Source organism: Lasiosphaeria miniovina, assembly GCF_030549165.1.
Source record: "Lasiosphaeria miniovina strain SMH2392-1A chromosome Unknown B0T26scaffold_5, whole genome shotgun sequence".
In the NCBI taxonomy this organism is placed as follows: Eukaryota; Fungi; Ascomycota; class Sordariomycetes; order Sordariales; family Lasiosphaeriaceae; genus Lasiosphaeria; species Lasiosphaeria miniovina.
The window spans coordinates 4,269,472-4,294,011 of record NW_026848224.1 but is presented as its reverse complement, the minus strand read 5'-3'; the positions used below and the strand labels follow the sequence as shown (position 1 = coordinate 4,294,011).

Below are 24,540 nucleotides of genomic sequence, written 5' to 3'. Positions count from 1 at the left end.
AGTCCCTGTCCAAAAACAGAAATAATGAGAATGGTCGGCGTGTGTTTGGAGAGCGTATGCCGGAGCAGCTGGACATGGGTGCGTGCTTGTACTGGCGCCGGCTTTGGGCGGCTTGTTTTGGGGTTTTTCTTGCTTCTTTTTTTGTATCTTGACTTTGGATGAGCTAGGCAGCCCCTGGGAGGAAATAAAGTTCTTGATTTTATTGGTAGAATACGGCAACGTATGGGCTCGTCGAGGTATCCTGCACAACATTCAAAACAATGTTTGTCGGAGTGACAATATGAGATGTCGTTGGAAAGCTAACTCTAGGAGGGGGAAATCCCCGTACTAAATGTGTGGGCAAAACCCGTGCGCGGGGAGAAGGGATTGCACAAAGACTTTATGATTCTCTAGTAAATCATAAAATGGGGTCTAACTAGAGGGTGCCAAGGATGAGGTTGCCAAGGATGAGGTCGAGGCCCGTAGGCCTGTTTCGCGCCGATTTCCAGTCGAGCAAAATTCAGGCCAGATGGAATCCTCCCGCCTGGTCCCGTCCATGTCAATCCGGCCCGTGAAATCGGCCACTTCAATTGCGAAGGGACGATTACGTAGCCCAACACCCCACCTCGCCGCCCAGCACGAACACGCGGATAATAACCTACATTTAAGCGTATGGCCATGGTTAACAAAGCCCCGTCTCAGATGCGGTCGGGGGAAACAGGCGAAACATGGGATGATTCGGACACAAAAGTTCCCAGGTGGCAGACGCCCCTATTATATTTCACGATAATAAACCATGGGCCCGTCTTCCCATATTTATTCTGCCACCGAACTTAAATCGCAAGCAACATATCGTCGGCCATTTCATTTGCTCATTAAAAACAACCCTGCCCTTTTTCTTCCTCTTCCCACGGCCCCGATCGCGAAAATTGCCGACAATTGATCCCCAAGCCTTCTGGCTCAGCTAGTCGCAACTGAACGGGAAAAAAAGAAAAAAAAAATCATCGGTCCAAATTATTCTCAATTGCTCCCGCCCAGAGACAGACCATGGCAAGCACTTCCAGGACTCGATGGCCACATGAATCGCCGTTGCCTCAAAATGCGCCTGAACTCCACCTGGTGTTTTCACTGATCCCACACTCCGACAAGGCCGTTGCCATCCTCAATGAGAACGCAGGACTCGGTTCAAGAAGTTCTCAGGCAATTGAAATTGAAATACCTATATCTGGTAAAAAGGTGTGTGGAGTCGCCATCGACCGATCCACATGGCCCACGATAAAGAGAGGCTTGAAGCGAGGAAAACTGCTGTCCATTGGCTGCAGTGCGGACAGCGACCTGATCCTGCCCAAGGGGAACGCCGAGAACAGATACCGCGAAGACCACTGCGTCATGTTCCTGTCTCCCCAGGGGGAGCTGGTAGTCCGCGATTTGACCCCAGACAATTCAACTAGCCTCGAAATCTCCGAAGCTGGCCCACGAGATAAAATTCACAATTTTATTGGCGATGGTCCCCGCCAGCGAGTCATTGCCCGTCTGCCCCAAAAGCGACACATTCTCACAATTGGCAAAGATGCAAGGTTCTTTGTCGCATGGAATGATCGCCTCGTGCAGCCACAATACATATCGAGTGCCGAGTACGGGCTTCGTCGCTTTGCCTATCAAACGGGACAACTGGGCGCCTTGCCCGTGACAGACTCGTTCTTAGGCTCTGTATACTATTATACCGTACGTGATTCCGGCCCACTGGCTATGGAGCAAAAAGGCGTAGACTTGAGGACTGGAAATGTATGGGCATTCAAAATTCCCAAGCCGTCTGAAAAGGTCGACCACAGTCGAGACAAGGCGGCGATTCTCAAAGAGCAGGAAACTGCCTTCAAACACGAAGCCAAGATTTTACAAAAGCTGAAATGCGTGAGTGCATATTGATAGCCATTATAACAGATTCCTGAATGTGTCGGGAACTAACAAACGTGAGCAGGACGACGGAGTCAACAATTTCATCATCCGGTTTGGGGGTTTTGATGAGATCAGTAACGTGATGTGGTTCCCACCTCATAATGGCACCCTTGACAGCCTGATGAAACCTATTCGAGACAGGCACGAGCAGAGCGGGTGCATACGTCCGGCATTGCAGCAGCTGCCCGGCCTGGTGTGGATGGAACCTTTTATCAGACAGATCGCGTCAGCTCTGGCCTTCCTAGAATCGGAGAAAATCGTCCACCAAGACATCAAGTCGCCCAACATCTTCTACAACTGTGATGACCAGGCCGAGGGCTGGATATTTGTCCTCGGAAACTTTGGGTATGCCAAGGACCTGAACTGTATCGTTGAGCCCGGTAAGAGATGGAGGGCTGAAGTGGAGCGCAAAGGTCTGATTAAAGCCGGTGTCGACCCGAAACCGGACCCGAAGCTAAAAACTGAACCCGAATACAACCCTCCTCATAAAGACTGCCACCACCTGGGACCTGAGTACAACAAATGGAGACTCAATGTCAACTTCCCGAGGTGGGAGGAAAGATTTTACCCCGGAGCCTGTGCAACATCGGACTCGTACCAGTTTATGGTTCTGATTCTCGAGGGTTGCTGTGGTCTTATATGTAAGAATGAAATGGGAATGACAGATGAAGACTGGGCCCTAAAGGTTCGCTTCCTGGCCGAAAAGCTGCGGGACCCTTCAGCCGAGACACCCCAAGAACCCGTGGCGGTTGCTACCCCGCCCCTCCCAAGCCACGAGGAAAAGGACTCACTGTGGCTAAAGGAGAGACACCGCTGGGCATCACGTCTCCACGAGTTGGGGGCAAACAAGATCATTGGTAATTTGATATGGTCGTATGTGCAACTCGACGACACTCGACGAACGAAGCAGAGTCGTCTCCCCAAGTTTCCCTGGACCGATTTCATGGTATTCCAGCCGCCGGCGCCCACCGCTACCCAGACACCGGCACCCGACGGCGCTCGCCCGCCTCAGCCAGACCCGAGCAAGAAGACCATCCAGAAACCCCTCGGAATACCCCCAGCAGCCCAGCCCAAGCCTGGAATGCCACCTTTGGGTGAGGGATCGACGCTAAAGATAGACACGGCGAGGTCAAAGACCCAAATCTCTACGGGATACGCGGGTACGTGGCTGCCGCCATCCCCACCGGAGTCCCCCAAAAAGGCGGCGGCCTCCCAGCCCACGAGGCATCAAACAACACAGCAACGGGAGCATTCGCAGCCGGAGCAGGAGGAGCAGAGTAAAGTCGTCCTCACTGTCGGCCCGCCAAAGCGTAAGGCTACAGGCACCGAGCTCGAGGAAGAGACGAATCGCGTGCCACGCCCAGCTCCTCGAAATTCCCACGGAAACGGCGATGCCCAAGACGGCCCGGAAGAAGATCCCAAGAATCATGACAAGAAAAACCCCGACAAGCGTTGATCAGGTACCAAAGGATCTGCCGTGTGGCGAAATCCTAGAAGTGCGCCGCAGCGCGTATTGTCTTGCATTTTTGTAATATTTGCCGTTCTCTTTTCCCCCATTCGCTTTCTTGGCTGGACTTTGGAGGTTGCATCCATCACCCCGGGCCATAAATTGCCCCATGCTCACCGGCCACGCACCACCGTGGCACATCTTCCAACTGCCTGCCTCGGCTGCTTCGAGTTCTGCCGTGCATCAGGGACGTTGGTTTCGTATCTCTCGATTCTGCACGTGTTGGCCTGGGACGCGGGTTCCGGCCCCTGTATCTTTACTTCAAGTCCGTCCCCCCTCCTCTTCCCCCCTTCTCTTCCCCCCTTCTCTTCCCCCCCTTCTTTGTCGTTATCTTGCTCTTTTCTTGTTTTTCCTTTTTTTCGTTTCTCCCTTTTCTCTCCATGTTCTTTTCTCTCGTCGGCAGCCCTGAAATTCTACAACTTTTTAGTGGTTTGTCTAGCAGACTGGTTGGCCCTGGGCGCTTAGTGTGACCACCACAACATGACATATACCATTGCTAAGCAAATCACTAGGCGGTCAGGTTTATAGTCCCAAAATAGGATAAACCGGAGCGATTGCCCGGACCGGCGAGCACACTTCCGTCGCTCCAGACCACTCGAGAACAGCACTGTATCTCCACTCAAAAGCGTGATGCAACCATGCGCGATAGACGCATCCGCCAAGTTGCCCCTGGATGGGTGACCTGATGCAGGGTATCCTACCTTCAAGGGCGCTGTGAGGTATATGTGCCATCTCGCCAGCATCCATTGCCTGTCCGTCTAAACGTTCGAGTAAACCATTTGTTCAAGTCGCACGACTTCCAGAAGCGACTGTTTCACCGCATATAACATAAAGATGAAGCTTTTAACGCTACTGATCTCCGGCCTCGTCCATGTTGCGCTGTCTGCGCCCCTGGAACCAGCTGCGGCAGCATTAGCACCATCATATATCAGAGCATGAGGCGCCTCACTGCTAGGATCCGACTATCCCTCAGTGTCAGGAGACTTACATCTCGATTCCTCAAACACGCGCCTTAAGATTACGTTTCTTGAGTTCACTTGTGCGCTCGGGCGGTGGCAGTGCCGTAACATACGTGGTAGACATTGACGGGCCTCGCGAGGGGTCATTTAATCTGTCGTCCAACCCAAGCAAGCCAGATGGCCTTCGTGCGGCGGGACGACGGCGATCATGATCATGAACACGCAGTGCAACGTATCGCCTCCGCGGCGGTCGGGCCCAGATCACGGTTGGCACCTCGTCGGGGCTGGTGTAAGTCCAGGTTGAGTGGCAGCGGTGCTAGTAGACAAGAAAGGCAGAGAACTGGACGAGCCAGGAGTGGACTAAGACTCTTGCTTTCTGTTGACAGGGACAATATTCCATCTGGGTTTGCATTGTACGGTGTTTGAATTGTACGGTGTTTGCATTATACGGTGTTTACATTGCACGGTGGTTGTCTAACCTTGGTACCTCCCTTATATGCTCCCTTCTGGGTAGCGATCTCACCCTCGCGTTTAACCATGTTGCCTATTCAAACCGCGCAGATATCTTCTTAGTCTCTGTTACAACTTACCCAGATGTTACCTTTGTCACCCGGCAGCTCGTCAATCTCCCCTTGCTCCGTCAAAACTCCAATCTAACATCAGAGAGGAGCGTTCCAAACCCCGGAATCCACGAAAAACACCACCTCACAACCTTTGACCACCACGAATACAAATGCTGCCCCGGCAACTGCCACATCAACACATGGTCCCTGACCCTGAGCCTCGAATCTGCAGCCGCCAGCTCCTCAGCATCATCCACCCCAAACGTCATGACAGCTCCCGTGCGAGAAATGGCCTTGTTCCACGCCTGAATCCTTAGATACGTCTTGCCCACGACGTCGCACACAATCTGTCCGCTTCGATCCGCAAACCTATCACAGATCCCCCGCAACAATCCCGCCGCGTCCTCGGGCGTCAGGTACATGATCAAACCCTCCATGACGACGAGCGTCGGCCTATCCGCGGGGATGCGCTGCAGCCAGTCATTGCTGGTCACGTCGAGCTCTATCAAAGAGTAACACCCCTCGTCAGGGAACGGGACGACTTGTCTGCGCAGCGCCACTACGTCCGGCACATCAGCGTCAATCCAGCGGACATTCCTCTGGGCCCAATGCGACTGCAGCCGTAGTGCGCGACTGTCGAGGCCGCACGCGAGGTGCAGCACCGTTTTGTCGGCGTCGGGGTTGGCAGCAAGGAACTCCGCCGTCCACAAGTCGAAGAGGTTGGCGCGCAAAATGATGCGCGAGTTGAAGCCGCGCGCCTGCACCGTCGTCTTGCTGGGCTGCGTCGAGTCCCAGGCCAGCCGGTCCAGCGCGGCCTTGGCCCAGGGGTCGGGGAAGAATGGCCCGTCGCCCGTGGCGGAGGGGTACGAGGCGTAGTCCGCGCGTGCGGACAGGGTCGCGAGCATGGTCTCGGAGACGCCTGTGAGGGAGACGCGCGTCTTTGGGGGGTGAGTGGCGGCCTGGCCGGCATCTTGGGGAGCTGGTGGGTTTCTGTGCCGGAGGGTCGTGTCGCTGTCTGGTTCTGCTGCTGCTGGCATGTTGGAATGTATGTGCTACTAGTAGTAAGGACCTAGTGATGAGAAAAGGTGTAAGGACCTAGTGATGAGAAAAAGTAGTAAGGACCTAGTGATGAGAAAAGATCGTAGGCGAGGTAGTGAATGATAGAAACTCCAGATATCAACTATCAAAACTGGCGAGCGTACCCAGATCAAATCACGCCAGGCCTTTGTCTGCAGTGTAATGTTTGCTAATTGGAGTGGGTGTTGCAGAATCGAGCGGAAGGATGGACAGTTGGTCAGCCCCCAAGTCCGGGCACCTAGCTACCTAGCGACCTAGCTACCTGGCGGCCTACCTACCTGGCGACTGACGAAATGTGCTAGGCACAAGCAAGCCTGGCCTAGCTTGGACCACCTAATGGTCCATGCACCACCAGCCTTTCCCCACCATAGACTTTTCGCCTGCGGGCAGTAACTGTGCGCTGCGGGCAGTAACTGTGCGCTGCGGGCAGTAACTGTGCGCTCGGGCAGTAACTGTGCTCTGCACGCAGTAACTGTGCGCAGCGGCACGCATCATATATCATGCGTATTTCCCGCCCCCAAATGCCAAGCAAAGACTCGTGTCAAGCCATTTGTGAGATAACAATTTTCCGTAAGCCGATGATAATCTACAATCAACCGTGTTCAATGTTACATCGCATGTTACACACTACATTGAGGCCACCACCACTTCAGCTTGACAATAGCAATGGTCCTCGCCAAAAGTCATGCCAGCACCCTGTGCTTGACATCAACGAACAGCCTTTAAAGCACTCCGTCCCTCCACCATCGCTTCACGGCCTGCTCGGCGGCCCGCAGTCCACCCAAAATCTTGCCCAGGAAATACGCGATCACGAATATCACGAGAAAGAACGCAAAGACAATCCCCGTAAACCAGCCTGGACCCATGTTGTCCACCATGACAGATTGCTCTTTTGGGACAGCGAACAGTGCCTGCGCACGCGATACTCAGCTAGGTTAGTTCTGATTACTTTCCTAGGGGAAAGGAGGGACGAGAAAAGAACCACGCACTGCTGCAAGCCCAAGCGGGAGACACCCGATAGTGACATAGGTAAGCCTCTCGATGGTGCTGTTCTGCCTGTACGAGTCGTAGCTGGCACGTAGCGCAAGCACGTCCGAGAGCTGGGCGGTACGTAAGGAATGGTTAATGAGGGGCCAGTGTGTCTACATCAAGCCCAGCGAGTAGGGACACGCTTACCGCGCTAGAGTACCGCGAATTTAATTCCACCTTCCGCTCGAGTCTTGACTGAATCGCCGTGAGATCCGAAAAGCTCCTCTCCAACATCTCGATGTGGGCGCGGCACATGTTTTCTAGTTCTTGGCTCCTCTCTCCCGGGCCCTGGCAGAATTGTCAGCGGGGGTGGCTGTTGTCTAAGCAAGATAAGTCGTTGTCGGAGTTTTCAACCTTTTGAACCTCCCTCTTCACGTCCTCAATCGCCTCCTCAATTGCCTTGACCGACATCGCAAGCGTGTTGCTCATCTTATATAGCGCCTCGAGACTCCACAAACTCAGCCGCAGCTCGGCATCGGCGTCGCCGTTTCGGAGCTCCCCGGGGTCTTTGAGATAAGTCGGCTTGAGAGGCGAAGAAGAGTCAGCTCAAGAATTACGTCCTTCTGAGGATCTCGTCAAGACAAGAAACCCACCAACTCCTGTTCCAGTTGCATCTTGGCTACGAACTCGAGCAGCGCCTCCTGATAGTGTGTCACAATGCCTTTACAAAGGAGGCCAAGCACACGAGAAAAGACGAGAAAGCGGCCTGTTTGCGGTTGGTGCACGAAGCCGTTCCAAATCTCTTGCGCCTGCCTGCCAAGTGCGGCAATGTCGTTTGGGTGGATCAGGTCTGTGACGACGGAGCACTTGCTAAAGTCACCAAACTCGTTGGTCGACATGCCGATCGACGATACCCGGAGCTCCATCTCTGGCGGTTTCTCGGAACCACCGCCCTCTAAATCTCGAGGGACGTCAGGCTTGGGGTTGTTGTTCTGGACTGACTTTCCCTTCTCCTTCCGGAGTCTTGCTTTCTCCTTCAACTTCCAGCTCTTCTCCAGGTTGGCGGGGAGGCGGATCTTATCGTCTTCTTTGCGCGCGTCGAATGACGTAGGATCCTCCTTCCTCGCCCAGCTCCGCAGCGTGATGTGCACGATAGCTGTGACGTCTGTTGTTCGCAGCCCAAACCTGGATACCCGCAGGTAGTGGTTCTTGAAGCAGTCGACCATTTCGGGATGCAGGACATAGGCAAAGAGCCGGAGGAGCCCTGGATGCAGTTCGTACGACGAGTTGGTGAGGCTAAAAGCCGCTCAAGTTAGTTAGGCAAGCGACGGCGACGACTTATAATGCGAGCAGATTTTTGTGCTGTTGACCTACAGAAACCGATGGCGGACTTCTTGGTCGATCAACTACATGTAATGAACCCGCGGAGTTAACAAAAGCCCTCTCTCCATGTGCGTGATGACCCAACTTACACTATCACTAATGGCCGTCACCATGTCTGCTCCCCGAACGAGCACCGGTTCGGACAAGCGCGAAGGATCCGGAGGTTTCAAGTCGATAATGGCCAGTTCGCGCAGAATCTCTGCCGCCCAGCTACAGTCGCGTTCTTGAGCCTCGTTGGCGTCTTCTCCAGTTGCGGCTGAACGCGCCCCGACGAGAAGCTGTCGAAGTCTGACGGGCTCGTCCTTGCCCTCGAGGGCCTTGACAAGCTTCCTAAACTCGCCGCCATAAGGAAGTCGTATCCCCCCTTCCATGCCTTTGGGTGGTGTATCTTCAGCGGGCCCCACATGTTTCGCCAAGGCCTCGTGGATTACGTGAGGCACTCCGGCCTTGTCTCTAATAGCTTGGTCTTCGTACTTCTCTGGAGTATCGTCCAGGGAGTTGAAGAACTCTTGAGGGTGGTAGATCTGCGGAGGTCGAAATTTCAGGTAGTCGATCCGGCGGATCCGGCGCTCAATGGCCTTGGCGCCGGCGAGCTGCTCGAGTGTCTTCAGCTGCAGCGATAAAGGTGCCTCGGCATTCGCACGCTCTCCGGCATATCTCAAGTGGCTTGCTTGAGCCTTGTACTGGGTTGTGGGGTTGTCGTCGCCGTCGTCGGCGGCACCTGACGTGATCGTTGGACACGGGTATTTGAGGTCCTCTTGAAAGATGTCTATAATTGTCGATGCCAGCACGGCTGTCGCCTCAGACATTAGGAATCCCCGCCGGGCATACAAGTCGTTGCGCTCCCAACAGGGCGTCAGAGAAGCCTCGGAAGTCAAGAAAGGATAGAATCTTTTCCTGAAATGTTCGACCCTTTCTTCGTAGTCTCGTCTCGTCCCCAAGGTATCGGCGACCGACATCTTCCGATGCTCGACCACGAGACGACTGTGATGACACAGCGCGTGCACTTCCCAAGGGCCGTCGGCACCTCCTTCGTCGCCCAGAGTGGAATGGCATTTGTTGATGGTTCGAGTAAACTCGCGGTCTTCGATGCGTTTTGTGACCCGCTGCGTGACACTCTTGGCATGCTCTGGCCACAGCTCTTCGGCGAGAAATGCTAGACGATCAGATACCTCGTCGTATGCCCGGTATGGGTGCGGTGAAGAGATTCTCCCGACGAGTTCCGCTCCTGCCGCCGACCGCAAGTCGCGGATTGTCTGTCCATTCACGCAGAAATCAAGAGGAATGAGCAGCCCCGACGGTAGCCCTTTCTGGAGAGACAGAAGAGACTCGTAGTGGAGCCACTTGAGCATAGAGTATCGAACTTTGGCCGCCGTGTAGCTGCACCGAGGAAGTGCGTTGACTCCCAAGGGAGGCAGCCGTTGTCCAAGTATCGTCCAATCCCATGCCTCGCTCGCCTTTCCGCCTAAGCAGCCGCCATCTCCCCAGCTCCACTCTGAATTGGGATAGTGCTTCATGACGTAGTAGATTGTTATCATGACGTAGTAGTGGTTCGGATCATCTCGTGGGCGTTCGGGAAAGAGCACCGGGAGGGGTCGAGTGCGGCTGAGCAAGGCTCTCACGACGTAGGCCATGATCTCGCTGATAGCACGTCTAATCCTGAGTACTGTCGCTTTAGCCGTCGCAATGACCGCTTTGGGTAGTCCCTTTCCAGAGTAGGGCTTGGGCTCGGGCTCGGGCTCGGGCTCGGGTTGAACGACCGTATTCTGGCCAACTGGTCTAGTATCATCTTTATTGCCCCCATCCTGGTGCTCGCCATTTCCTTTGTGGGTGGATCGGATGACCTCCGAGAGGAGCCGATCGACTTTAATCAAGAATCTGACTTTCCAGCTGTTGTCTTGTTAGCGGTATTGCCGAACAGCATTAGACTGCACTTACAATAGCGAGTCAAGGTCGATGTTTGCCTTGAGGAATACGTTGCTCACAACAGCCTGATATCGAGACCCCAATTTGATCGAGAGGCCCGTTGACTCTTCGTCCGCACCGTGAGCTGTCCCTGTCTGATGATGTTGGAACGCGGTGGATGGAACAAGGTCGACACCGAGAATCTTCTCCAAGCAGCGGCCGACAATACTTTCTTCGCAGAGCTCCGATACGCACCACATCCGGGCCTGTCTGTCGTCGAAGATAGAGTGCCACATAGCTCCAGTCCCGCGTTCATCCGTCGGGCCGTCGCGAACATAGTCTGAGAGGATCCTATAAAACGCAGTCTCGGACGTTGACGGATACATCGCGTCCGCACCACCCAAGGCCTTGCTAGCAATCCCCGTCGGCACTGATCGAGACCGCTTCGGGAACGACGGCGGAAGAATCGACCCACCATCCGCGTTACCAAAGAGCTTGTTAGCAGTCTCCATTGGCATTGTATGAGACCGCTTTGCGGGCGCTGACGGACGTGTATTGTCCAGGGGCTTATCGGCAGCCGCCGCTGTGCGTGGCTGGGATCCGTCGGTCGTTGTTTTACCAGGATTGTGGGAGAAACTCTGAGTGCTGGTGGTCGCTGACGTGCCGTGATTGATGATTGGTGTCTTCGCACATTCAAAAAGATGAAAACATGCGACAAAGACGTGGGGCTTGGTGGTATCGATCTGCTCCAGTCTGGACTCGAAACTCGGCCACGTCTCTAAATCATCGTCGGTTAGAAAACAGTGATCCCTCTTTTTCTTCCCCGGCTGGAGGTGAACCTTCGAGTACGTCGGCATTTCTGTCTCGTTACCAGTGTGGACCCGGAACAACTCCGCTTGCCAGTGGATTTCCGATTCCGACTGTGGCGCTAATTCCCCAGAGAAGCAGCCTAGGTGCTGCTTTTTGCAAGGCATGAAGCCTACTTCGCTAGCCTTGCTGTCTTTCTCCTTCAGGCCACTGAAAGATTGAAGCCTCATGGGGCCCTCCATGGTCAATGTTAAATCGGCGGCGTCCCCCACAACCCTGGGGAGTTCCTTGTGGGGTTTGAACCGTAGCAGCTGGTATAATTTGCCGTCTTTGACAAAAGACAAGAGCGCGCAGGTGCCTATCGAGGTGCTGCGCTTTCCATTTGTTTCATGTTCGCAGTCATTTAGACAGATGCAATGAGAGGAATTATCTGTGCTTCTCTCTCCAGGAGAGAGAATGGGCTCGCCTGCACAATGGGTTCGCTGATGCGCCCAGCCGTTTCTACCGCTGCTGTTGCCGGAAGTGCTACACTCAGTAATAGATTTCTCATTACCGGTCATAGGTCTTTTCTCGTCCGCGGTTGTACCGTCGAGGTGCAGGCAGAACTCGTTGAAGGGCCAGCGGTAGTTGTAACTGCCCCGCTCCACCATGCAGCAAAGCCGGTATCGTTGGTGTTCCTGCCGAGGAGAAATGTCAGATAGACCAGGTTGACAAGCGAGTTAGCAGGACTCATGCAACTCACTGGATTCCTAGTCTCGGCCTTGACAGAGGAGACTTTAAGCCCAAAAGCCGACTTGCCTGCGCTTTCCCGCTGACCGCGGGCGAGGGCCAGATAAGGAGAATACTCAAAGTCGCCTCGAGCAAACACGATGCCGTGTTCACCGAGCGGAGCTGTCATTTGTAGCAGCTCGCCTCCGTAGTTGGAGGACGCTGCATAACCTTCATGGCCAAAGTCGAAGGAGCACGCGGGTAGGTTAGACAAGTGGGAGTAGCTGACGTATTCCGGCCCTTGACAGAAATGGTATCGTTAGGACTCCGGAGTGGCTAGACCAATCTATAAAGACGACATCCTCACCTCTGTGTTCCCCGTCAAGCCAAGCAAAGGGATCTTCAAGATGAAGAGGCGGAAAGGGACAGCCGCCTGGGTCGTCAGAGGAGGGGAGGTTGTGCTGCGGAGCGGGAGACGTGTCTGTAGACGACATGGCTGACAGAACTGCTAGTGTCGAGGAGATTGGGACATTGTTAGCTTTTCGGGTGTCTTGTTATAGCGGCGACGATAGAACCGTGGGAGTTTGCTAATGGTCAGGGGTCGACGGATCGCTTTCGGCCTAAGATCATACGAGTGCGTGAGAAGTAGTTCGGGGACAAGATTGGGTGCTTGGTCGGTTCTCTTGGCATTTATGGTGCCTGCTGGACAGAAGCCTCGTCGGACATTGTGGCTGACCTTGGGGAAAGGAGGGAAGTCAATCAGCTCATTTCTGCATGTTGCCAATGCAGAGCCAATAATTGGGTGTCCAGGCTGTTCGCTCATTGGGTCGGTTCTCCCACAGCTCACCCTCCACCTCGTCTCGTCGACCTATCCAAAGCCATGCAGCGCCAAGCCTAGAAATTGAGATTGCAGCAGCTGAATCTCCCTGCAGGTGCCTCCCTGCATCTGGTTAGATTGAGGCGTAAGGATGGCAATGGCGCTGGAATTCTTCCAGGGTCGGGCAAGACTCGCCGATTACTTCACGGCTCGCAGCCTTCTGCTCGCCGAATCTTCGGGGAACCATGCGCCGCTGTCTCCCTGCTCCTCCGTCCTCGCGGCATTAAGCTGCATCCGAATGACGCATCGGCACAACGATATGCGGAGGTCAGACCGGCAATTGCTGGGCCATGGAATGGAGATTCCCTCCGTGTTCGGTTTGGCCTGCGTGTTCAGTTTGGCCCTGCGTGTTCATTTTGGCCCTGCGTGTTCGGTTTGGCCCTCGCTTCCGTTGCTCTTGGCTGACGGATGCTCGTGTCAGCAGGGCCGCCGCCACTACGCTGTCGCTGTCTCCGCGCATCGTCCCGGACGCCACCATGCCTGCCAGCTAAATGTCTGGTGATGACGTCTGTTGCGACGCGGTGGCGCACGCGCCGGCACCACGCTTCGCGGTTGCTCTGGTTGCTCTTCCCTCCCAGCCGCGGCGGCAGGAACCCGGCACCGTTCCGTACGCTCGGTATAGATCGACACCGTGCTGCCACGCGCCTGCTAGCCCGCCGGCCGTCAGCTGCGGCAACTGGCACCTGCCTCGCCAGCCGCCGGCCGACTCGACGGACGGGTTTGCAGTAGCGTTATCCGTCTGCCAGTACATGGGGACTGCGGGTTTCGGCAAGGTGTCCCGAGGTTGGCGTGCAGGAGCGTCAGTAGCAGCTCCGTAGAAATACAGTTGTGCGTCGTCGCAGTTCCATCGGTACGGCTCGACAGGGAAGGCGTTGGCCGCGTACGGCGTGCGTTTGTGGTGGCGCTGGATCTGTCTTTATTTCCAGAATGGAGGCGTCAGCACGACCGCCAGTCTTTTCCGTTGCCATCACTGCCAGATCTCAGAGGCCGACCGAAACAAACCAACGGCTTGGTTGCGGGAGCAAACACAATGAGGCGTCTGAGGGAATATCCCAAGAAAAGCAAGACGCACCAGCTCGACAAAGACGAGCTCGTATCCCGGTGGGGCGCGGACATACTCCTCTGGGCGAACATGGGGGCATGTCGTACCAGTTGCGCGCGCCTCCTCCGGGTGTTGTCCGAGACTGAGATGACCATGACGATGACGATGACGAGTTGAAGACATGACGAGTTGAAGACGATGACGAAATAAAGACGATAACGAGTTGAAGACGATGTCCCAGACGCCCGGGCCGGCGATGGCTGCGCTGAGGTTGCAGAGGGGCGATGGCGACGGTGGGTGCCATGACAGGCTTACGGCAGAACCGAGAGTTGGACAGGTGAGAAAGGCGTCGCTGGTAAAGAGGAAGATGGGGAGATGCGCAGCAATAGAAAGAGAGAGAGCATGGTAGCTATGCTGCTCTGTACTAAGGAGGCTTCACGGACCGGCCTGGTGTCCCTAGAGACCGTCCAACTTAGACGTGCAGAGTTATAGGCTACTAATTAGACCGCCAAGCGGTTGGCAAAATAACCGAACTGCAAAGACGGATTGGTCTGTGCGGGTGGCTTTACACTAGCAGACACTACCAATTTTACAATATTCGATGGCATTCGACTCACACCACCACTGTTGGCACCACACCGCCAGTCCATCACCACCATCACTGCCATCATGGCACCGCATTACCCGACGCCAGTGAAGGCGCACCTCATTGGAACAGCTGCATTCCTCGACCACCACGCCCAGTACTTCCACACTGATCTTTTCAAAGAGTTCGGCATCCGCAGTAAAACCCAGGGCTGGCAGATCCTACGCAATGCCAAGGACCGGAGGCATCCAGATCACGAAACACGGGGCCGGAAGCATATCATCTCGGCCGAGGACCTACATCGAATGGAGGAAGTCATCTGGCAGTATGGCTTCCAGGCGCGCATCTTAACTTGGCAAGGTCTAGGCCTAATGACTTGTATCCACGTATCCGCAAGGACGATTGAGCGAGCGATGGGGACCTTGAAATACCGAAAATGCATCGCTTGCGAAAAAGGATTTGTTTCTCCATTAAGTGCCAACCGCCGCATCCAAGCCGCCAAGCTCGCGCTTCAATATCGTCCTCATCCAGAGGACTGGTACGATATCCGGTAGCTAGATGAATACCATTTTGGACTCTTTTCCGAAGGAAAGATTCGGATTATCAGGAAGCCAGGGGAGCGTTATTTTCCAGATTATATTCACTACCATGAGCCTGAACCAGCGGCGGGAACCGAAATCCGAAGATATCACGTCTGGGCGGCCGTCGGATGGAATTTCAAGTCCGAGATGCATTTTTGCGAAGTCCCAACAAATACTAATAGAAAGATCGCTTATAGACCTATCGCGACGAGATTCTGGAGAAGGTTGTTAGTCCTTAGCTTCTCCGTGGCGATGTTTTCGTGCTGGAAGAAGGCGGAGATTCAGGGTATGGAGGTGGAAATTCGAAGCGTGGGAATATCGTGAAGTAGTGGAAGCAAGACCACGGATTGAAGCATTACTTCAATACCCCGCCTCTCCAGGTTTATCGCCAATTGGGAATTGCTGGAGGGCTGTAAAGCAGTATATCCGTGCCAATCTTCGAATTGATGCGAATATTATGGGCCTGGCAGTTGAAGCATGGAGGCGACTGAGTCAAGCGAAAATCAATGAGTACGTAGATTCCATAGTAAGGCGGATGCATTTTGCGGATGCAAGACTTGTTAGAGGGCGAAGGTCGTATGACAGGGTGGTAACAGCCACTACATAGAGATACCTAGATATATATGCAAATCTGACCTCTGTGACGGCGGGGCTCAGCACCTACTACCGCTGCACCACACCTTCCAAACGGATGCCAGAATTGCAAGCTGCCAAGCTGCAATCTGTAGTAAGTTATAGTATGGTCATGCACCCGTAGGCCTGCTCACAGCGCCTACGGTACCGTGCCGTGACAGCCTCCAGTGATGTACCTTCAAGTAATGAGTTCGTCTCTTTTTGTCAACCGCCTGACCGCTTCTGGCTATCTCCATTGCTGTACGAGTATGAGCGTGCCCCCAGCGTAGTGAATTGTTTTTTTGCACCATTTGCGGAGAAAGCCGATGTTATGGGTAAACGCACTGTTCAAGCAAGGGAGGGGGAAAGGGAGGGGGAAAGGGAGGAAGAAGGTCAAAGTATGTCCACATCCCATCGCCCCCTGCCCGATTTGGCTGAGTAGTCATCATCCCCGAGCGAACTGAGCTGACATATTCGGGATACCCACCTTACCTCAGCAGATACTCAAGCAATAGCACATGGCCTAGTCCGCTTCAACTCATTCGCCGTGGCTAGATATCCGCATCTACGTAACCCACACCGAGCCTAGGCTGGCTAGCAACGGAATATATCCGTATAGTGTCTTGCTGTCATTCCGGCCCTCTTTTTTTCCCCTCTCGTAAGAAGCAAGCAGGAATTGGAAGGTTCAATATCCCAGCAGCTGCCAGTGAGGCGCCCGGAAGGGTTAGCGTAGCCGCGGTCACTCAACCCCCACATTCCTTGCGGGGCATATACACTAAAGACCAGGAGAGCCTGAGATATCTACGTGACATCCACCCCACCAACCAAGCTGCCCGCTCAAAACTGCCGCGCCCCAGCGTTTACCAAAAAGGCTAGCTTAGCCGCAGTCACTCTTTGATCCCGACCCCCGAGCAAAAGATAACGAATCGCTACCGGAGTGGTGCCTATCCGAGCCGGCCCCCCTTAACCAGCCGACAGCGATGCCAGAGAGCCGACGCACGACGATTTTGAAGCGCGTACTGACAAATTCATCCAAGAGGTGAATCTATGGTCGAAACGGCTAGTGCAGCCGCCCTCAATTCCCCCACTTGGGGGCTAGAAAGACATATAAAAGTCGCTTAGCCTACGGGGGTTCGTAAGAATTCTGAGTAACTGCAACAGAAAAGCTCCCGCTTGATGCACTATACGAAACTCCGCTTAGTGCACTATACGAAACTCCCCTTGCAAGCTTGCTTCAACTGCTGTGGCTTGAATATCTGTTACTGTTGAGGGATCTAAGGAGAAAAGCTGCTTGAGATCTCAATTTATCTCAGTGCTAATCTCTTCAGGCACCAACGCATTCCTACCGCGTTTTTCCCGTCGCCGAAAAGATTTGCAGGCTAGACTCGTTACTATGGCCGAAATCCGCATTCCCAGCCCCCTTCTTCCCTCTCGGGTGGTCCACCAGTTCCCCTTGCCTTCATGGATCGAAAATCTCGCGGTGCGATCCAATGGGCAGATTCTCGTCACCCTTTCTTCTGCACCTGAAGTCTTCCTTGTCGATCCCGCCGACGGCTCCAAAACCGTTCTGATCCACAGATTCTCCGACGTGTCAGGATTGGCCGGCATCATTGAGGTAGAGCACGACAAGTTCTACGTTGCCGGGGGCAATTTCAATCTCAGCACTATGGTCAACCAGACAGGGTCGTACAAGCTGTGGGAAATAGACATGACCAATTTCGAAAGCGATGGCAGGGCGGTGGTCGAGGAGGTCATGAAGCTCGACAAGATCGGCCTCCCAAACGGAATGGAGCTGCTTTCAAGATCTGAACAGACGATCCTTGCTGCCGACTGCGAAGCCGGTGCCGTATTCAAGATTGACCTCGTCAACGCGACGCATGAGATGATGATACAAGTAGACGAGATGCAGAACCCCGAGAATCCTACGCTACCCATCGCCATTAACGGTATTGCGGTCCACAAAGAATACCTCTACTGGACCAACACTTCCAAGGCATTGTTCTGCCGGATGAGAATCCACAAGGACGGCAAAGCCACTGGAGGCGCCGAGATTCTGCACCAGGGGCTCGTAGGCGATGATTTCTGCTTCGACGGCGACGATGGCGCCTGGATCACACAAAACCCCCTCAACACTCTCACAGTGGCAAAGGCAGAGGGTGGGCTTGTGACCGTTGCTGGGAAACTAGATTCGTTGGAGATTGCTGGGGCGACTGCTTGTCAGTTCGACAGAAGAAGCGGCAATGAGCACATGCTTTACGTCGTCACGAATGGCGGTCTAGGAGGACCTGTCAACGGAACCGACGTTGAGGGCGGGAAGGTCTTGGTCATTGACACAAAGTCGTTCAAAGCTTGAAGGACAGTCATTCCAATGAGTTGTTTCCTCATAGTGCCTCGACACAGAATTCGCCAGTCTTTAATCGAAGCGGCATTTCATAGCAATACCATGAAATTGAAACCATCTCCCAGATCGAGCTGTGTCCGATATAAAATGCCACATGCCTTGCCTACCTTTTCATGCTCTCCCTTCGATTGACATGATACCAAACATGTTGCTTTTGCTGAAGAATCTCTACACCAGGGAGGGGACGGAAGATTGTATTTCATAGAAGCATGTGGATATTCCGTCGAAGACTAATGTAGTTGTAGGTGATATTGTACGAGCAAATACTTGTGCGAGCAAATACATCAACAATTTCCACATATAGACTACAAGGATACTTTGAAGATGAAGGACCTTTCACGTAGCCCTAATACTGTATTCGCTACGAGTCGAGACAACATAACCCCTACTAGACCACATCGTCCCTTATATCACCGCACAGTCAACTGCATGAGACAAGGCTGCAATATGGTCGCTGTATTCGTAGAATCTAAAGCTAAGGAAAGAAAGAAGAAAGGAAGTTTCTAAAGCTTGGGCAGGGCGCAGGGAAATAGGACGTGGGGTGCACGGGCCATCTAGTCTAGTGGGGTCCGGGTCGGGCCCACTATTCCAGAGTTGTCTGCACTTGCCGTGACACCTTACCGCTTTAGATCAGGGTTGATCAGGCGATAATCAGCCTTGCTTCATCCTTGTTCAAACTGGCCGCCATTTAAGGAGGCTGTGTCATAACAGAGCTCAAAAGACTTCAACTCTAACCGAAGGGGAGTGAAATTGTCCTCTAAGAAAAAGAGCCCAAAATGAGATCCAGTCCAAAATCTTCCATGGCATTAATCTGCCTTATTTTTGCCTCCTATGTCTCTTCCCTCGTTCCACATTGTACGTCCTTGCTCTCCGCCTCCCAGTCATTGCTGGTACGGAAAATTGCTGGCCGGTACGGCCTAGACGGAGACTTTTCCAGTATTGTGGATAGCTCTAGACTAGAATGGCAGAGAGTAGGCGCTGTTTGGTCGCTTTTGGCCGCAACTCAGGCTCAGCCGCCGCCAAACTCCTTCCCGTTGTTCACTCTTATTGGTCACTAATAGACACACGGGCGATGGCCTGAGACCTATGAGTCCCATCGGCGGGCATGGCTCGCTGCAAAACCTGCCCTGGGAAGCCCCTGAACAGAATGCAGACTTTGACAACACAACAGCAGCTACATACAATCGACACCTTTCGGCCTGCATTCTGGTCTAACTTCGCTGTATTCAACACACTTGACAGGGTATTCGGTCATACCGTTAGCAATGCTGGCAATAACTTTCATTTGTGTTTCATTAGTAGGAGAGACGTTTCTCAATGTACCGTAGGCCCGCAGAGATGGGTCGAGGGGGCCTATATCGTGGTCCTCTGGGTATGATTCTAAGAATGGTGACGTGGGTTGGAAAGCCCGGCATGTACCACCAGCATATAACTGTGCCCGGAATTATTAACTCTGTCAGTCTTATGGGATTAGAATACTAGTAACAGAATGGCTAGGGATTATAATAGTGCGTGCGCGTCGCTGGCTAGAGGTTATATATATTGCGAGTATTTCACTTCGTAGAGCTTCAATGCCTTCCCTTCTTGGGGACAGGCTAGTAAGATACGAGTGGGTAGCAAACAACCATAAGCAGCGCCCCGATATCGACAAAGTCCTCCAATACCCTATTACTATCCGAATCTCCATAGGCGAAGAGACCCCATATATCCTTTTACGTCACAACAGTCCCTCGCCGCGCCTGAAATCCGGCAAAAATGTTCAAGTCGTAACGTCCCTACATACAGCCATCGCTGGCTGTAACATCGCGGCCAGGCAGCCCAACCACTACCACGACCAGCCAGGATCTAATTGTTGTAAGCTTGCATCCTTTTGATTTAGTTCTCGCCTTGTGGCCCATGGAGGTTAAAGAGAGGTGAAAGGCCTAGTTGAAGGGAGCCGCCTCTAATGGTAGCGTCAACGACGGCGATAACAACAAAGGTAAAGACAAAGGTAGTACTGATATTAACGCCGGGGTTGGTCTATAGGAACTAGTGATAGTACCAGACCGGTCGCGGAGGCCACGCCATGTAGACTGGCTCCCGACACCACTTGAAGCGGTAAAACCGAAAGGGATGCAAAAAAGGTGTAAAAAGTGATCATTGTTCTAAGCTTGGTGGGCGCGGGGCATGAAAAGTTGGAAACCATAGACCCCGCTAGTATCACGTGCGAATATGGCTCGTGCGCCAGCGCGAGTATGCGTCCAGCTAGCGCCAAACGCCATTAGTTGGGCTCCCACCAGCGCTCTACGAAATGAAGCTATCTACACTTTTCGTGCATCACCACTGCTGTTCGCCGAAATCCTTCCAGCTACGCTATATAGGAGGAAGCGGCGCGGGATATCCGAGGAAGACGAGGAGAAGGAGCACCGCGCTTGGAAGCGCGTGCGCTTTCCCCAAGAAGTCTCCGCCGCTGCTGAAGATACTATACCTAACACAGCACAGCATAGGCGCCGGAAGCGGCGACGGACTTTCGACGTAGATAATGAAGAGGGAGGGAACAAGAAGCGGCTAAGTAAGGTGTAAGTTACTACTACTTCCTTCTTTTGCGTCTAACCATCCCGATACCGCCTCAAACGCCATCGTGTGCTGAGTGAGAATGGTGTTAGCATTGTTTAGCCCTTTGGCGTTTAGGCGCAAGGAACGAAAAGATCATAGGTACCGGGAGGGAATCCCAAGCAAGAGGACGTGTTCGAGAATGTCGCCGGAATTGCCAATCTACACCTGTAGGCATTATATTAGCAGAAATATTTTGACCAATAACCGCAGGTCACAGGTACGGCATTGACATAGGGAATCTATTCATCATCCGCATTGTCTCCTGTCAAGCTCAACACAATCCCGATACACAAAGCTGCTACTAATTACTAATTACAAATAGTACTTGAAATCAAGCTCGCGGCCGCCCTTCCTGATGGAGGCAGCTCAGAGGTTACTTTGTTTGTCAGATCGCCGTCTGTCTGCTTTTCGAAAATAATTATATTTCCGACTGAGATTAAGAACCCCTCAGCGGAAAATATGCGTGCTAGTATTTCGTCATATGCTCTCTAGTCACCAACTACCCAAGCAATATCTCCGTCCAACTCTCCTTGGTCATATCGAAAGCCTGCTGCAGCACCTTGCCCACGCCGACCCTCTCCCACAATAGCCGGCGGTTATTATACGTCACTAGCAGCACGTGGAACAAATCCCACTCGATCTCGTCCCTGTCCTTGGCGATGTAGTGCGCCCAATGGGTACACTCGTCAGCAGTGAACGATTTGGCCTCGGACAGGGCAATGAACCGGCACAGGGTGCCGCCGTGCGCCGCGGTCCACTCCCTGTCCAAGACCACCGTCCCGCACCAGTCGTGGCTCTGGTCGGCTACGTGGCAACGAGCTAGGCCTTCCCCCAGAGTCTCGGAGAAGTTTTGTTCTGAGCCAGAGTCCAAGACGTAGAAATTAGAGCTCCATGTGTGGAACTGGAGGATTGGGAGAGTGAACGATGCGTCGGCCACGCGCTGCTGGCTCTGCCTTATTCCAAATGGATTGTCAGCGATGGTTGCGGCAAGGCGTCGGTCCATGTTGGGGTAGCGGATAGGGCGGCCATAGCGGTCCGTTAAGGGTGGACAGGGAACCTCTGGTGGTGGTAGTGGTGGCGGCGGCGCTATCACTCTCTCTGTTATTCGGACGCGAGGCTCATAATTCATGCTTCTGTAGCTTTGGCTGTCGCTGAAACCTCCTCCTTCTCTATCCGAATACCTACTACTCGGCCGCTCCGGGCTCGGCGGCTGGTATAACTCATTGTTTATGTTGATGACGACCTCCCTCCCGGGAGACGGCTCGGGCGGTTGCTCAAGCTGCCGTTGTCGTTCTTGTCCATGCCTTCCCCGTCCGACCACTCTCAGTTCTTGCTCACGTCTTTCCCGCTGAATAAACTCTCGTTCATGCTCGGCTCGGACACGTATCTCCTGTTCGCGAGCAACGCGCTCACGCTCTTGCTGCGCAGACTCAGACGTTATTGGCTGATAGCCCGACCAACGGCCGCCTATCCTATCAGTCTCGGGCTGGCGTGGCTGCTGGCGATTCCGGATGGTCTCGGAGTAGTCGTTCCACACATTCTTGATGTTGCCGTCGCCGTCGCGTATGTTCCAGTCGATCCATGTTCTGTTTATCAACCAGTCGTGGATATTGATGAGGCATCCGTCGAGAAATTTGGCGTCGTACGTGACGTGTGCGCCCTTCTGGGGGTCCTCACGGTCCATCCATCCTGCCCACGACCACGAGGGAAACTCCTCGTGGTCGAACCAGTCATCTCTCAAGGTGCCCTCTGCCTTGGTGGTCTTTGGCCACGCCTCGCGCGCTCGTCGCTTCTGCGCCCTGCTAGGCTGCCATAGTAGAGCAAAGTCAAAGTGGGACGCGGGCAGACAGTAGAAAAACGGGGCGCCCATATACCGCGCCATGAGCTGAGACACGCCGGTGAAGGCCGGTATAATGTCCTTGGGGAGCGTCAGGCGTCGGCCGGTATACAGCGAGACACACTTCATGTAGAACCAGATGGGCCGCTCTTTGGCGTCGCGCAGCGTCCGCAGGGGGGAGTCTCGCCAGTCGAGGGACCAGACTTCCTCGTTGCCCAAGCCCCCCGGGTACACGTCCTGCGACATGTTGGCTCCGCGGCACTGGAAGTAAACTCGCCCTTCGACAAACACGAGACACCGTCGCGAGAGGATGCGTTCCTGGAAAGTCCATGCGCGGCTGTTCCACGTCGAGCTGTGGACGACTTCCTCCAAGGGCCTCGACACGAGCAGTTCCAAGCCGGGGAGAATCGTCTCCTTGAGCAGTGCATCAGGAGACTTGTCAGCTCCAAACCCCGCGGCAACGAGTCCGACATCGGCGTCGCCGCCGTCGGCTGCGCAGATGGTAAAGTGGGCGTTTCCGTAGATGAGGTCCATGTTCTTGGCATTCTGCTGCCAAGAGGTGTCGCTATCTTGGACGATGCACAGAGAGTCGATCCACAGATACCGCTCTCCCAGATCCCGGACCAGCCGGATGGCATCCCGGATTGTCCGCGGCAGCATGTCAAACACTTGTCCGTCGAGGCCGCCGCGTCGGATCCTGTCGTATATATTGTTCCGCAGAGTCCGATGGTCTCCGTCTCCAGGCCGCCGAGGACCCCAGACGTAGCTAAGCGCGACATATCGATGCGGGTGCGAGATGTCGCCGTCATATGGAAGTTCGGTCAGCTGGAGTTTAACCACGTCGATGACGCCAAACGAGGTCTGCTGCATGAGATGATGAAAGGCCACGATTCCTTCGATCGGCCCGCACGTGGCCCCGTGTTTATGCTCGCAGATGTCAATCCATTTCGTTATCAAGGCTTGGATGCCGCCGTGGCTGAAATCGCGCCCCTGGAACTCCTTGCCTGGATCGAGGATGTCGAGCGCGTTGGAGGCCTGGACCCTACTGTTTTTTGGTTGCACAAAAAGCAGGTAGACCTCGTGCTGGGGATGCTCCCTTGTTGGAGGCTCGGGTTTGCTACTAGTACTACCACTACTACTACTTCTCGGTATTTCATCGGTATTGGTGGTAGGGAGCGAGAAAGACCACGAGATCCGAAGCCGCCGAGTAGCATTCGAGCGTTGCTGAAAGCCTGGCCGAGTCTGTCGTCCATCAACGCTCCACTCCCAGTAACAGATGCAGTCCTGTTTGCTGTTCTCTCTCGGTTGGCTTCCATATCTCTCGATGGCACTGACGATCAAAATGCATAGAGGGCAGTTCCGGTTATCGCGAAGTTGGCTGAGGGTTCCAAGCCTCCTTGGACCAGCGCCCGAGTTGAGCTGCTGCATCAAACTGAAGTTTGCAAAAGGCGACCCACCGCTTCTGGGGCGGTATGTCAAGGCGCGGTGTGAAGGAGCCCCAGGGGCGTTGTCGATGATGAATTTTTCGGGCGCCAGTTCGAGCTCCAAGCACCTTGGGCAGAGCTTTTTTTCACCCTCGGGCATTAGCAATATTTCCCTCGGTAAAAAGAGGCTGGGCTTTCTTACCTCGCTTTCATCTTGTCCATCCCCAGCCAAGGTCGAGGATGTGGAATCCATTACAAGCCGCAGTTCTCCAGCAAATCGTGAAAGATGAGATGACGCAGAAGCAAGAAGGGGAGAGTTGGAATAACCGGGCTCGCGATGCTGATATCACACCGCATTATGGGGGGCTGTGTCGAAGAACACAGCCCCAAATACCGAATCCTGAAATTCGCGTGGCACTCACCTGACCCCTGCAGCTTCAGGCCTCCGACACCCGAGTGCCGGAAGAAGCCGTTTGCATGCTTACGGTGGCGCACACCAGCCAACTGGCCTACTCGAGTAGAAGAGCCGACCCAACAACGAAATCGCCCATCAACGAAATTGACCCACACCATGCCCACACCACCCCACGGGCGCAAATCATCCATTTCTACACAAAATAACTAGCCAAAAAGTACTCAATCCTCTTCTTCAGCCTCTCCGCATTGCTCTAGCCCACGGGCGATTATTTCCCGGGCTTCTTCGACTGCATGTGGCTGATTTGGTGCCCGGGCCGGTCTTTTCCGCTTGGGGGGCATTTGACTGGCTTTTTGG

The 24,540-nt window shown here is 54.0% G+C and overlaps 8 protein-coding genes across 8 annotated transcripts; 4 read left to right on the top strand and 4 right to left on the bottom strand.

Annotated features, from left to right (window-relative positions):
- Positions 1-1,144: 1,144 nt before the first annotated feature.
- B0T26DRAFT_677983 (uncharacterized protein) lies at positions 1,145-3,391 on the top strand (the record flags this gene model as incomplete). The annotated part of the gene is made up of 4 exons (XM_060440170.1): positions 1,145-1,215; positions 1,302-1,704; positions 1,789-1,890; positions 1,958-3,391. The coding sequence occupies 4 exons, from the start codon at positions 1,145-1,147 to the stop codon at positions 3,389-3,391; spliced, it is 2,010 nt and encodes a 669-aa protein (XP_060295000.1).
- A 1,335-nt stretch (positions 3,392-4,726) lies between these two features.
- Positions 4,727-6,314, bottom strand: B0T26DRAFT_718097 (S-adenosyl-L-methionine-dependent methyltransferase). The gene has a single exon (XM_060442364.1). It carries the CDS (start codon positions 5,999-6,001, stop codon positions 5,042-5,044), a length of 960 nt encoding a protein of 319 aa, XP_060294999.1. The 5' UTR covers positions 6,002-6,314; the 3' UTR covers positions 4,727-5,041.
- Positions 6,315-6,615: 301 nt separating this feature from the next.
- On the bottom strand, positions 6,616-8,786 carry B0T26DRAFT_718095 (uncharacterized protein). Its single transcript, XM_060442363.1, has 7 exons — positions 8,483-8,786; positions 8,385-8,416; positions 7,664-8,306; positions 7,425-7,592; positions 7,218-7,358; positions 7,031-7,141; positions 6,616-6,952 (listed from the first exon to the last, which is right to left on the bottom strand). Exons 1-7 carry the CDS (start codon positions 8,762-8,764, stop codon positions 6,764-6,766), a joined length of 1,566 nt encoding a protein of 521 aa, XP_060294998.1. The 5' UTR covers positions 8,765-8,786; the 3' UTR covers positions 6,616-6,763.
- On the top strand, positions 8,776-9,215 carry B0T26DRAFT_718094 (uncharacterized protein). Its single transcript, XM_060442362.1, has one exon. It carries the CDS (start codon positions 8,798-8,800, stop codon positions 9,014-9,016), a length of 219 nt encoding a protein of 72 aa, XP_060294997.1. The 5' UTR covers positions 8,776-8,797; the 3' UTR covers positions 9,017-9,215.
- A 1,621-nt stretch (positions 9,216-10,836) lies between these two features.
- On the bottom strand, positions 10,837-11,676 carry B0T26DRAFT_718092 (uncharacterized protein; the record flags this gene model as incomplete). Its single annotated transcript, XM_060442361.1, has 1 exon — positions 10,837-11,676. A coding segment is annotated over exon 1 (800 nt), but the record flags the coding sequence as incomplete, so codon positions are not given.
- Positions 11,677-13,441: 1,765 nt separating this feature from the next.
- B0T26DRAFT_718091 (uncharacterized protein) lies at positions 13,442-13,931 on the top strand. The gene has a single exon (XM_060442360.1). It carries the CDS (start codon positions 13,618-13,620, stop codon positions 13,876-13,878), a length of 261 nt encoding a protein of 86 aa, XP_060294995.1. The 5' UTR covers positions 13,442-13,617; the 3' UTR covers positions 13,879-13,931.
- A 2,973-nt stretch (positions 13,932-16,904) lies between these two features.
- On the top strand, positions 16,905-17,864 carry B0T26DRAFT_804394 (uncharacterized protein; the record flags this gene model as incomplete). Its single annotated transcript, XM_060447129.1, has 1 exon — positions 16,905-17,864. The coding sequence occupies one exon, from the start codon at positions 16,905-16,907 to the stop codon at positions 17,862-17,864; it is 960 nt and encodes a 319-aa protein (XP_060294994.1).
- A 2,912-nt stretch (positions 17,865-20,776) lies between these two features.
- B0T26DRAFT_718084 (heterokaryon incompatibility protein-domain-containing protein) lies at positions 20,777-24,145 on the bottom strand. Its single transcript, XM_060442359.1, has 2 exons — positions 23,971-24,145; positions 20,777-23,907 (listed from the first exon to the last, which is right to left on the bottom strand). Exons 1-2 carry the CDS (start codon positions 24,019-24,021, stop codon positions 21,007-21,009), a joined length of 2,952 nt encoding a protein of 983 aa, XP_060294993.1. The 5' UTR covers positions 24,022-24,145; the 3' UTR covers positions 20,777-21,006.
- Positions 24,146-24,540: the final 395 nt, after the last annotated feature.